Source organism: Malus sylvestris, chromosome 10 (genome assembly GCF_916048215.2).
Source record: "Malus sylvestris chromosome 10, drMalSylv7.2, whole genome shotgun sequence".
Classification (NCBI taxonomy): Eukaryota; Viridiplantae; Streptophyta; class Magnoliopsida; order Rosales; family Rosaceae; genus Malus; species Malus sylvestris.
The window spans coordinates 33,181,387-33,194,157 of record NC_062269.1 but is presented as its reverse complement, the minus strand read 5'-3'; the positions used below and the strand labels follow the sequence as shown (position 1 = coordinate 33,194,157).

Sequence of the window (12,771 nt, the reverse complement as noted above, 5' to 3'; positions counted from 1 at the left end):
TTTTTTTTTTAATTAAAAAACGAAAAAGGAAATTTTGCCCCTGCTTCTTTCTACACCCTCCACTCACTGAAGCGCTCTCTCTCTGTTTTCGCGATTGAAGTGAGGTAGATTTCTTTCCTTGATAGGTCTGTGAAAATCAACTGCAGTTGGGTATGACTTCGCATTCGAATTTCGTTTAAATTTCTGTTTGGTTGACCAGAAAATTGCGGTTGAGTATCGACATTCTGAATTATCAAAATTCTTGCCCCTCCCTAACCCCAAAAAAAAAAAAAAATTTATGAAAATTTATTAAAATTTTGGTTACTGCTTTGATTAAATTAACAATTTTTGAGTAATGTGGTCAGTGATTTACGTGTTATGATTGAATCCTGATATCTGTAGCTGCAGTTGTTTGTTTGTATTGTTTCAGCTAAGTGGGAAGATATGGATTCATCAGTTCTGCTATATAACCAGCTCAAGGTTTAATTTTGTTGGGATTTTTTGAAGTCTTACGTTATAGGGTATATAAATTCGGATGGTTTATTGCTCCAATGGCACTTTAATTTTATTTTGTTTCAATCCCTACAGGCGGCAGAACCGTTTTTCTTGTTAGCCGGTCCCAATGTGATTGAATCCGAGGAGCACATTTTCCGGATGGCCAAGCACATTAAGAGTGTTGCAACAAAGTATTCTCCTTCTCTTTGGGATTTATGCATTTTGTCGAAATGGGATGAAGATTGGATTTAAATCTGTGTATTTTTTTCGGTTTTTGGCAAGATAGATAATTTATTGTTTAATCTTGTAGAGTTGGATTGCCACTGGTTTTCAAGTCGAGCTTTGACAAGGCCAACCGTACGTCCTCAAAATCATTCCGGGGTCCTGGCTTGGAAGAAGGCTTAAAGGTGGACCCCTGTTCGTTATCCTGTTCTCATTCTAAGTTTAGATATGAATCGCTTTGGTTGATACGGTAATAAATATAGAGAACGTATTAGATATTGTTAAATGTTCAAGGTGATTATTTGTGTCATCAGATTTAGAAGACTTCAATTCAGTGTTATTGATCAGTTTTTCCCATTGTGGTTAGTCGATAGGTTAGAAGTTCTTCTGTGACATGTGTTCTTACTACGGGCATATAGAAACCATGGTTTGATTCTTTGAGAGTAGGATTTCTCTTTCTTAACGTTTAACTTGGCAGTAATTTTCAATATAGAAGACATTCAAGTTAGAATCACCAATTCCTCTTTATTTCCCCTTTTTCTTTCAGATCCTTGAGAAGGTTAAAACAGCATATGACCTCCCTATAATTACAGATGTACATGAAGCTAGCCAGGTGAGCATTCCGTCTTCTCTCTTCAGACACAAAAGTTTAGACCTTGTTCTTAGTATACTTGTTCGCTTAAGCTTTAAAGTTTGTGGGTCAAAGATAAGGCCGTAAGAGTAAAATGATCGAATTTCATTTGACAAAACACTGTTTGGTTTGCTGAATAAATGTGTACCATTTGGGTAACTCGGATATACTATCCTCATCACTATATGTCTCTGTAACAATGTGTGTGGACTGTGGATAACGAGAAGTTAGACTCTGGCATTGATTATAATCTACTCCATTACTAATTTCTTGATCCTGAACCCTATGAATAAATTCTTCTCAAAAAACCCTATGAATAAATCCATATGTTCTATCTTGAATACTTGCATGCACATCTGAAAAAGCCATCCATCCTTGTCTACTTCTTTGCCATCCCATGTTACACAAAAAGAAAAGTTTGAACTGTTTTTCACGTTTCTTCTTTGTTCTTTGTTTTTTCTAGTGTGAAGCAGTTGGTAAAGTTGCAGATATCATTCAGATTCCTGCATTTTTATGCCGCCAGGTGAAGGAATAACACTGTGCCTCCTACCAGCAGATATTTTCATTAAATGTTTTTATGGATGTGTTGCTAGAAAGAGGAATAAAAAGTTGAAAAGGAAATTTTGAAAGGATGCAATAGCTGGAATCTTATCTTATTTGTGACTTCTTATGATGACAGACAGATCTTCTAGTTGCAGCAGCCAAGACTGGAAAAATTATCAATATTAAGAAGGGCCAGTTCTGTGCTCCTTCTGTGAGTGATCTTTCTCTCTCTCTGACCTAATTGATTAGACCTCTGCTGACTACTCTCATTTAAAATATTTTGTATCCTTGTGCTTCAGTTATTAAGCTTGAAAGTGTTCATATTTCAGGTCATGGTAAATTCTGCTGAGAAGGTTAGACTGGCTGGAAATCCAAACGTGATGGTTTGTGAGAGGGGAACTATGTTTGGCTATAGTAAGTCTTACAGCAGCTATGTATTAAGCTATGCTTGCCCCACTATCTGTATCCACTGCTTTAACACAAGTGAAAGTAAATTCTGCTTGCATCATGTCCCCTTTTTGTTTCTAAACTTTCATGCATTGACTCCCCATTCATATTGTATAAGATGTACAGTTGACCTACATTCTAGGAAATTATTTGTTCATTCTCATAAATTGTTCTTACTCAGTTGATTAATCCTATGTCTCTTCTTTGATTCATAGATGATTTAATTGTTGATCCTCGCAATTTGGAGTGGATCAGAGAAGCTAATTGTCCTGTGGTAAGTTAATGTTAAATTTTGCTCTTTTATGTGCTGTTGTTGTTTTATACTCAATTTCGTTTTGTTTTGCTTTATTTCCGGAAATTCTGTTGTGAGGAATATTGGAAGTATGTATAGGAAGCTTCTGTAGGAAGTGTTGCCTGTTGAGTATGAAGTCAATTACAAAGAGGTTGGGATATGTGTTTCTATGTTGCTAGTTGGTCCAAGACTCCAAGTCATCTGACTGTTATGTGGCAATATAGATATAGAAGCTGGTTAACAACTTTATGCTTTCAGACCTTGGTTCTTGTCAGATGATTCTTTTGTATTTTGCATTCGTTCAGTCCCAGTTTTCACTTGTCTTAACGTGCTGCCTCCATTCTCATTTAACAATCTGAAGACCACACCATGTGACTGAACTCAACTGTTTCACTACAGGTTGCTGACGTCACACATGCTTTGCAACAGCCTGCCGGGAAAAAGGTGAGAAAATTTGTTGTGCTCTGCAGCTTCCTCTCTTAGAAACACATGGTTATTATAGCTGCAAATTATATATTCTGTTGTATTTCCCGTGAAATCTGTAACCAATATTATTTATTCATCTTCATGTCTCATTGGCATTAACTATGACCTGCAGGTTTCTAAGCGTGATGTTGCAATATTTGTACCCTTTTTTTTTAAGCATCCACAGCTTTAATATGCTGAATTTAGTTTGATATTATTTTATTGTCGAATTTTGCTTCCCATTTCAAATGGCTGAACCCTACTTTATCCTATAGTTGGACAATGGAGGTGTTGCCAGTGGTGGTCTTCGCGAATTGATACCATGTATTGCAAGGACAGCAGTCGCTGTTGGGGTGGATGGAATTTTCATGGAGGTAAAGTAATCTTCTGAGTTCTGATGCCTGCATTTTTTGTTTCGCCTTCTCTGAGGATTATCATTTTTAATTCTGGGGTTTACTTTAAAACAAATTGGGTGATGTTAACTAATTCCACTTACCAGTAATGCAAAAAGTAACTTGAATTCATTTTGAGTTCGCTTGAAGGAGCTTTATGAATAATTTCTCTTAAGTTATCTGTAACTAAAAATGTGCATGCAAATTCGAAAGTGTCCAATACGAATTCGCCATAACATACGAAGCTGCAGTTGCAAATGTTTCTTAGGGTAGTCTTCTTCATTATGAATAGATTCATACACACATACTTAGTCACGCTTGCATACAGACTTTTGGGTTGCTAAGATTTTCCTTTGGTTACTTAGGTACATGATGATCCTTCTAACGCTCCAGTTGATGGTCCAACTCAATGGGTGAGTAATGCTTTCTTATTTGCATGCGCATTTTTTTCTGGAAGTTCATTCCTGTTTTGGGATGTTTGAATATGTGGGCATTGCTTAACTAAAGAGTACTTTCTTAAGTTAAACTGTTTAAAATACTTTTAATTTTTTATTTTAGCCCTTGCGCCACTTGGAGGAACTGCTGGTAGAGCTCATAGCAATTGCTGTAAGTCCCTTCCGTAATACGAGCACTTACATTTATGATCATTTTTGTGTTAATTGTTGAAAAACTACTTGAGAGAATTCATGTAAATGGAAAGTATAACATCTTGGTTACTTGGGAGAGTCAAATATATAGTCGTTACATTAACCATGGAAATGCAGTGTTAACTGTACTATGAATACTAGATTCTTTTAACAACTTTTCAAACAATTCAGAAGTACTTATTTAGACATATTTTATATGGTATAGTCTATCATCCCAAAACCTTCCCTGGCTTTCTCTCACAAGGCTAGAGAGTGAAAAATAAAGAACAAGAATGATTTTTCATTTTGATTTTTTCATTCTTAATAATATGATTTTTCGTTTTATTACTGGATATTGACCTGGATATTCTGTTTTGTTGTTAATTCTTAGAGGGTAAGCAAGGGGAAGCAACCTTTCAACATTGATCTCACACCCTATCGCGATTAGAAGACTTGAAGCTACTCTATTGGTAAGATGGTGGTATAACACATTAAGTATTTGTCTGTTTTTCTTATGTTGCCCATTACTGTGAATCGGTGGTGTGTAAAAGCCCATCCTAGAGTAAAAGGAGAGCAGATCCACCCTCAGCCCTGTACCCGTGCAGGTTGGGGCAAAAAGATGCAGAATTAAGCGTTTTGTGGTACTCTCGATCATGTACTTTTTACACCTCCAGGCAATATATAGGTCTAGAACTCTCATAAGAAAATCAATGTTAAAGAGTTTAAGGAGTTTCTTACTTGTCACCGCCAACATATATGCTGCCTGGCGATGGACTTTTACAGAGTCTGACCAAAATGGCTTCTGCTTTTTTCCGCAACTGCTTCCATTTCTTGTTTCTTTGAGTCTGCTCCCGTTGTTACTTACATACGGTTTTTATTCCCTTTTATTTCAGGTATTTATCTGTGTTGGGGGAAGGGGAGTGACATTGTACCGCAGCCTCCCCCGTTCGATGAGCCGCAATGTTTACACTTGAAGGCATGCAGACCAGGATCAAATGTGAGATAAGATGCTGTCCTTCTTGGATTTGCCAGCACTTGTTTATCGTTGTATTCATGAATTCATTAGTACTGCACTCGGGCTAATCGTTTCTCTTGACCCGAAGAAATTGTTTGTCATGATATTCGTGTTTGCGTTCCTCGTTAAATGTCCGTACATTTTATTCAAGATCTTGGAGTTCCGACCATGTGCCTTGTCGCTTAAGAAATAAAGAATTCTGTTTTTCTTCAACTATTAGTTTTCACTTTTCATTGGATAAGCATCAAGGGTGTTTTCAATGAAAGGATTAACGTGCTTCTAATAACAACGTTTGCTAACGGATGTTGACGGAGAATTTTTAAGGACGTGTTTGCACGAAGTGGTAAGTTGATGCTTAAGTAGTTGTATACAACGGCGGTTAGTGCTTAAATTGCATTTAATACTCCATCGATGTGAAAAAAATTCCGTAATTTCTATTTCGTGAGGAACGAACCTCTAATAAAAAAAAAATAGTTGAAAAAAAGGCTGAGTTAAATACCAGATTTACCCTTCAAACAACTGAAAAACCCTAATTGCTACAAACCAGAGAAGTTCCTCCGCAGAGCGGCCAAGTTGTCGTCGTCGTCTGCTCCACAAAAGAATCCGAAACCTTCGATTTCCCGGCTCTCATATTTCTTCCAATGGCCGATAACACCCGAAATATCCGAAACATATGCATACTGGCGCACGTGGATCACGGCAAGACCACGCTCGCCGACCACCTAATCGCCGGAACCGGTTCCGGCGTCGTCCACCCGAAACTCGCCGGGCGCCTCCGGTTCATGGACTATCTCGACGAGGAACAGAGGCGGGCCATCACCATGAAAAGCTCCTCGATTGCGCTGCACTACAAAGACCACTCCATCAATCTCATCGACTCCCCGGGCCACATGGACTTCTGCAGCGAGGTCTCCACCGCCGCCCGATTGAGCGACGGCGCTCTGGTCCTGGTCGACGCCGTCGAGGGCGTCCACATCCAGACGCACGCCGTGTTGCGCCAGGCCTGGATTGAGAAGCTGACGCCGTGCTTGGTGCTGAACAAGATCGACCGGCTGATCTCCGAGCTGAAATTGAGCCCCATGGAAGCTTACACGAGGTTAGTTCGTATTGTTCATGAGGTTAATTGGATTGTGAGTGCGTATAAGAGCGAGAAATACTTGTCCGACGTGGATGCTATACTTTCTGGGCCGGCGGGGGATGTGGGTAGTGATGAAAATCTGAGCTTTTTGGATGTGGAGGATGATGAGGAAGATACGTTTCAACCCCAGAAAGGGAATGTGGCGTTTGTGTGTGCTTTGGACGGTTGGGGTTTCTGCATTAGTGAGTTTGCTGAGATTTACTCTTCGAAATTTGGGGTGAGTGCGGCAGCATTGACAAAGGCTTTGTGGGGACCTAGGTACTTTAATCCGAAAACCAAGATGATTTTGGGGAAGAAAGGTGTAGCTGGTATGAAAAATGCTAGGCCAATGTTTGTTCAGTTTGTGCTTGAGCCGCTCTGGCAGGTTTATCAGGCCGCTTTGGACGATGATGGCGGTGGGAAAGTGATGCTTGAGAAAGTTATTAAGTCCTTTAATTTGAATGTGCCGCCTCGTGAGCTTCAGAACAAGGATCAGAAGGTTGTGCTTCAAGCAGTGATGAGTCGTTGGCTTCCACTTTCTGATGCTGTGTTGTCGATGGTTGTGAGGTGTATGCCCGACCCGGTTGCAGCACAGGCGTTTAGGATAGGGCGGTTGCTTCCAAAGAGACAAGTTTTGAGTGATGGGGTTGATTCTGATGCGCTTGCAGAGGCGGAGCTTGTGAGGAAATCGGTTGAAGCTTGTGATTCGAGCCCTGAAGCTCCCTGTGTTGCTTTTGTATCCAAAATGTTTGCTGTCCCTATGAAAGTACTTCCACAGAGGGGATTGGATGGGCAAATTGAAAACAACGTAAGTGATGAGGGTGAATTGAATGAGTGTTTCCTTGCATTTGCAAGGATCTTTAGTGGGGTTCTTTATTCAGGACAGAAAATTTATGTGCTTTCGGCTTTGTATGATCCATTAAAAGGGGAGTCAGTGAAAAAGCATTTGCAGGTGGCTGAGTTGCAATCTCTGTATCTCATGATGGGCCAAGGCTTAACACATGTGGCCTCTGCCCATGCCGGGAATCTTGTGGCAATTCGAGGCCTTGGCCAGCATATACTGAAAAGTGCAACACTTTCATCGACAAAAAACTGTTGGCCTTTCTCCAGTATGGCTTTCCAGATTGCTCCTACTCTAAGAGTCGCAATTGAGCCAACTCATCCTGCAGATATGGGTGCACTGACTAAGGGTTTACGGCTGCTGAACCGAGCTGACCCGTTTGTTGGGGTAACAGTTTCTGATAGGGGAGAAAATGTGCTGTCTGCTGCAGGAGAGGTGCATCTTGAAAGATGCATAAAAGATTTGAAGGAGAGATTTGCAAGGGTAAGCCTGGAAGTGTCTCCACCTCTTGTGTCTTATAAAGAGACCATTGAGGGTAATGTAGCCGACAAACTTGAGAATTTGAAATTCTTTCGTACAAGCTCAGATTATGTTGAGAAGAAGACAGCAAACGGTAGGTGTACGATAAAGGTGCAAGTCATAAAGCTCCCACCCTCTTTAACTAAGGTGCTTGAAGATAGTTCTGATTTACTTGGAGATATCCTTGGAGGTAGAGCTTCTCAGACCAGTAAAAGTTTTGACACAGAGATTTCAAGGATTGCTGAAGATGAGAACCCGATTGAAGCACTGAAGAAACGTATCATGGATGCTGTGGAGAGTGATATTCTGTCTAGTGGTGATGACGACAAGGATAGGATTGAGAAGTGTAAACTAAAGTGGCAAAAATTACTTAAAAGGATATGGGCGCTTGGCCCTTCGCAAGTAGGTCCTAATATCCTCCTTACTCCAGACCTCAAAGGAAAGGGTTCAGATGGCTCTGTCCTCATCTGCGGTTCCTCTCACGTATCTCAAAAATTAGGGTTTGTGGATGCTTCTGGCAGTGGCAATACACCTGCTGATACATCTTCAGAAGTAGCTCAAGCATTGTTAGTTGAGGCGGAGAGCCTTGAAAGCAGTGTAGTATCTGGGTTTCAAGTGGCGACAGCTGCTGGACCTTTATGCGATGAACCTATGCGGGGTTTAGCATTTATTATCGAGGCTAAAATTGAACCATTGATGGCTCAGTCTGATGAAGGGGAAGCCTCCCACCACCAACCTGAGCAATATGGTATCTTCAGAGGACAGGTAATGACAACCATAAAAGATGCTTGTAGAGAAGCTGTACTTCAAAAGAAGCCACGGCTTGTGGAGGCCATGTACTTCTGTGAGTTGAATACGTCAACTGAGCATTTGGGTTCTATGTACGCTGTGCTTGGGCGAAGGCGGGCTAGAGTTTTAAAGGAGGAAATGCAGGAAGGCTCCCCATTGTTCACTGTGCATGCATATGTGCCAGTTTCTGAAAGCTTTGGTTTTGCGGATGAGCTTAGAAGATGGACTGCTGGTGCTGCAAGTGCTCTTCTTGTGCTTAGTCACTGGGAAGCACTTCCAGAAGATCCTTTCTTTGTGCCAAAAACAGAAGAAGAAATTGAGGAGTTTGGTGACGGGTCTAGCATGCTTCCCAATACTGCAAGGAAACTAATTAACGGTGTAAGACGGAAGAAGGGCCTTCCTGTAGAGGAAAAAGTAGTACAGCACGCGACCAAGCAGAGGACCCTGGCTCGTAAAGTGTAAGAGGTTGGTGATATACTTTAGCTTTAGGGTTAGGGCCAAGTTAGATGAGTGATTTACTACTCCTGTCGAAATGCAGGAGTTTTTGGTATGGTTGTAATCTACTTACTATAGCTTAATATCTTCCGGCAAATTGGCAATGCTGCTATAGATTGAGACTAATTTGGTTGCGTAAATGGGTTCGTAATCGCAGTTTTTGTATGTTGCTGTGGCTGGATAACAATTTTGATGGCCCGATAGAAATCTTAATTTTGAATGGAAAGATTTAGTTTGTTGTTGGATATGTTAATTTGACCAATTAAGGCCAAAGCATCAATAACAAAATTCGCTTATGACAGAAAATAAAGTTATTGGTTGAACGTTGAAGATGAACCACGAGTCCACGACTTTGGATCAAACGTTATAATGTTCTTATTTATACAACGAGAGAAATTTGGGCTGAAATCTCATAATAGGTCAACTATAGTCATCAAGTTAATCGTTTTTGGGATTCGAACCTGATAATTCCTTCACAAGTGGAGATATATACCATCATAATACTAAATGAATTTACATACCCTAGTCATTTTTGTTTCTTGATTTTTCCTCTACATCCTTCGATCCAAAATTCAGGAATAAACAAAAGCCAAATTGCCAAGTAATAGTCGGTCACATAACCCCTTCTTTCTTAGGTTGGCTTAAGAGACAATCCAAAATATAGGAAATATGATGTCATACTCCTCCATTATTACTTACCCTTTCTCGAATAAAAAAAGGGTTTGGTTACCCCCTTTTAGTTATTTTTGTACCTAGTAATCCTAGGTAGATCATTTTTTTGGATTAAATTTACAAATTATGTGATATGTCACCAATAGATGGTTTTCCTAGCATTATCTGTTTGTATTAAATAAGAAGAAAAATGGTAAGCATAGTATTATTGTATAAATCAATTTAATAAAAAAAAAATGGCAATTCCATATTTTGCTGACTTATGACACTCCAAAGAAAAGGAAACTCTAGTTCTTCATGAATTACAGGCAAGCTGTCGTGTATAATAGAGACCCTAGTTCTTCCTTTGTGAGTACTCACAAGTCACAACATTCTTTTGAGCAAATTCTACAGATCAAGAAGAAACGTTTCGTGTATACATCTACAATCCATTCATCGGAAGCAGGAAGATCGACATGGAGAAGATAAACAGCAAGAACTGCCTAAAGTCCACCTTCTCGGAGCGTCGCGACACTTTGTTTCGTGAAGCCGAAGAAATTTGCTCCCGGCAGCCTGGTTCCGAGATGGCTGTTGTCGTCTTATCACCGGCCAACGAGCCCTACGCCTATGGAAACCCCTCTGTGAACAAGGTCTTGGATCGCTTTCTTGGTGAAGGAACTTCATCTAAACGTTATGATGATGATGATGACGACGACGATGATGACAATGATAATGATGACGATGACGATGATGATGGCGACGAAGACTTGGAACGCAAGAAAGAGGGATAGAAAGTGGAAGAGATCAAGCGGTTGTTGCCTGCGCCAAATAAAAACTGGGGACTAGAGGAACTACTGAAATATAAGGCTTTCATGCAACGTCTCAAAGCGAAAGTGGATTCTAAGATAGATGATATGAAGAGGAGAGAAACCAATAACTAATATGGTTGCAGTGTGAATTGTTGGTTTTATTAGGGAAGTTTTCATTCATCAAGTGTTTTTCTATGTTCAAAACTTCAAATAAAGATTCTTTTTTTGTATTCCTTTTGGCTAATTCTTCAAGCCCTTAGACAATAATTTGTATTCATCCTTCATCGTCGAATGATAATTTAATCCACATTGTTGTAGCATTCTGTTTGTCTCAGTCGATTTGTTCTTGATGCAATTGCAACTATTTCCTTAGTTCAATCTATAATAGATCACCATTTAGATCACCACTGACATGTAGTCTTACGAGGATGCGAAGAATTGTCCCACATTAAATTTTATAATAAAAAAAAATGTAACGACTTATAAGGAATTAGATCACTCCTATTGATGCCAATATAATGTTTCCTTCTGTATAAAGAAACATTATCGATCTTTATACTTTGACCCATTTTAACTTTGTTGATGCACAAAATCAGCGAAGACTTTGGTACAACAGAAAGTGTCAGGTTTTGTGACCTTCGCTTGGTTGCTTCGGTCACTAGTGAGGATAAGTACGTAAATGAATAGAGACAGAGAAGCAAACACAGGATGTACGTGGTTCACCCAGATTGGCTACGTCCACGGAGTAGAGGAGTTCTTATTAGTAGTGAAGGGCTTACACAAGTACAAAGGATCAAGCTCTCAATTTAGTGAGTTCTTGTGAATGATTTAATCCAAAATGGCATTAGGCCATATTGTGGGGGAATGACCCCTATTTATAGAAAAACTTGTAGCTTTGTCACATTGACATGTGTCATGTTATGATTGGTTCTTGATGTCGACACGTGCTGCGCTCTGATTGGCTTCTAATCTTGACACGTGTCGAGTAGTGATTGGCCTCCTGGTCGGAGGGGAACTCTTCTGGGTCTTTGACAGTATAGCGTTGGCCGGTGCTTGGTAGTTTCGGGATTGGTCAAGTATGGTACAAACAGTGCTCCCCTAAGTTCCCGAGTGAGGGAAACTCCTCGGTTGGGGACTTGCAAGATCCAATCCCTTGAGTAATCACGAAACTTCTAAGTACCGAAGTGTGGTCTGATCTTCATCTGCCCTTCTCTGGAAGTACCTTTCCTCCATCCGGGAATGGTGTATTTAGTTGATGTTGACGCACAAGGTAATGTATCAATTTCACTTGAAGCTTAGTTGTAGTTTCGGGCTTAGTCAAGTGTGATACAAACCCTATAGTAGGAGTCCCCCAAGTCGCCGAGCTAGGAGATCTGCCGAAAGAGGTGACAGACAAGGTAAGCAGTCAAACTTCCAAGTAAGCAACCCAGGATCAGAGGTTTGACTTCGGCTTCCGGTTGATTGTTCTTCTTCTCCTTGTCTCTCATTCAACTGTCAGGATAAGGAGAAGCAAATGGATAAGAGATGATATGAGATACTTTTGCTTTTGAAGAAGTAACTTTCCACAGGCTTATTCTTGAACTGTGCTGGAGGGTTTTCTGGTGCCTTCAGAGTATCAGGCCGACTCAAAAATTTGAGGGTCAAAACAAGTCCATCAAATCTAGAGTACGTTCGACCTTGATGATATGGGATACTTTTGCTGTTGACGGCATAATGAATGTGGTATGGAAAGGTGTCGTGCTGTAGTGATCTGTTTCAGCCCACCGTTGAACCTTCTGCTTCAATCTTTTGCATGGCAGAAGTGGTGTGCAACCTTTGCATTTAAATGGTCCTTCAGAACATTCCTTCATAGTGACTCATCCCCGCTTGGCAGCTTCAGTGTAAAGAGCCAATATCTGATCAACTGTCATGAGGTATTTGCCGGTGGAATTCGTGACCTTGACAGCAGTTGAGGATGAGTACTCGAGAGCAATGCTAAGTAAGCAACCAGGCAAAGGCTCCAGGTAGTCAGTTCCAAATTGGAGGTTTGATTTCAGGTTCCGACTGACTGCTCTCTTTCTCCTTGTCCTGCAGGTGTGGACAAGGACAAAGACAAAGACAGGGAGAAAGCATGATATGGGATACTCTTGCTTTCGACCCTGATGATATGAGATACTCTTGTTCTTGGTGTGGCTTATTTGCTGAGGTATTATCGGGGGGAAATAAAGCTGAGTATTTCGAGAGGTTATGTTGAGGGTGCCTTTTCGAATGCGAGAAAGGGTTGAGCATTTTTGCAGGTTTGCCTGTCCGTTGAGGAGGGAGATCAATGTATATAGGGATTTCCCAATAACAAGTAGTAATGCTATTCCTTTACCCTTCTTGGTCACAGCAATGTAGTGGGAGCTGCCAGCTTCACGTGTTTTAATTTTGTCAGAGCACTTTGAAAAAGTGGTATGTGGTATCT

General features: G+C 40.5%; 3 protein-coding genes across 4 annotated transcripts; all 3 read left to right on the top strand.

Moving 5' to 3' along the window:
- Window positions 1-5,320, top strand: LOC126586790 (2-dehydro-3-deoxyphosphooctonate aldolase). 2 transcript variants are annotated; one of them, XM_050251742.1, is made up of 15 exons: window positions 1-104; window positions 388-459; window positions 568-665; window positions 785-881; window positions 1,244-1,309; window positions 1,791-1,850; window positions 2,007-2,081; window positions 2,200-2,284; window positions 2,533-2,591; window positions 3,009-3,053; window positions 3,350-3,448; window positions 3,832-3,879; window positions 4,025-4,072; window positions 4,484-4,562; window positions 4,986-5,320. In XM_050251742.1, exons 2-14 carry the CDS (start codon window positions 424-426, stop codon window positions 4,538-4,540), a joined length of 873 nt encoding a protein of 290 aa, XP_050107699.1. In that variant the 5' UTR covers window positions 1-104; window positions 388-423; the 3' UTR covers window positions 4,541-4,562; window positions 4,986-5,320. The 2 variants fall into 2 exon arrangements, with proteins under 2 accessions (XP_050107699.1, XP_050107700.1); XM_050251743.1 differs by having other exon boundaries at window positions 47-150.
- Window positions 5,321-5,519: 199 nt separating this feature from the next.
- On the top strand, window positions 5,520-9,115 carry LOC126586783 (uncharacterized). Its single transcript, XM_050251733.1, has one exon. The coding sequence runs from the start codon at window positions 5,749-5,751 to the stop codon at window positions 8,833-8,835; it is 3,087 nt and encodes a 1,028-aa protein (XP_050107690.1). The 5' UTR covers window positions 5,520-5,748; the 3' UTR covers window positions 8,836-9,115.
- An 880-nt stretch (window positions 9,116-9,995) lies between these two features.
- Window positions 9,996-10,310, top strand: LOC126584485 (agamous-like MADS-box protein AGL29). Its single transcript, XM_050248844.1, has one exon. The coding sequence runs from the start codon at window positions 9,996-9,998 to the stop codon at window positions 10,308-10,310; it is 315 nt and encodes a 104-aa protein (XP_050104801.1).
- Window positions 10,311-12,771: the final 2,461 nt, after the last annotated feature.

Coding starts and splice junctions, on each gene's coding strand:
- LOC126586790 (XM_050251742.1), top strand. CDS start 424: ATGGATTCATCAGTTCTGCTATATAACCAGCTCAAG. Junction 460..567: donor TGCTATATAACCAGCTCAAG/GTTTAATTTTGT, acceptor CAATCCCTACAG/GCGGCAGAACCGTTTTTCTT. Junction 2,082..2,199: donor GCCAGTTCTGTGCTCCTTCT/GTGAGTGATCTT, acceptor TTCATATTTCAG/GTCATGGTAAATTCTGCTGA.
- LOC126584485 (XM_050248844.1), top strand. CDS start 9,996: ATGGAGAAGATAAACAGCAAGAACTGCCTAAAGTCCACCTTCTCGGAG.
- LOC126586783 (XM_050251733.1), top strand. CDS start 5,749: ATGGCCGATAACACCCGAAATATCCGAAACATATGCATACTGGCGCAC.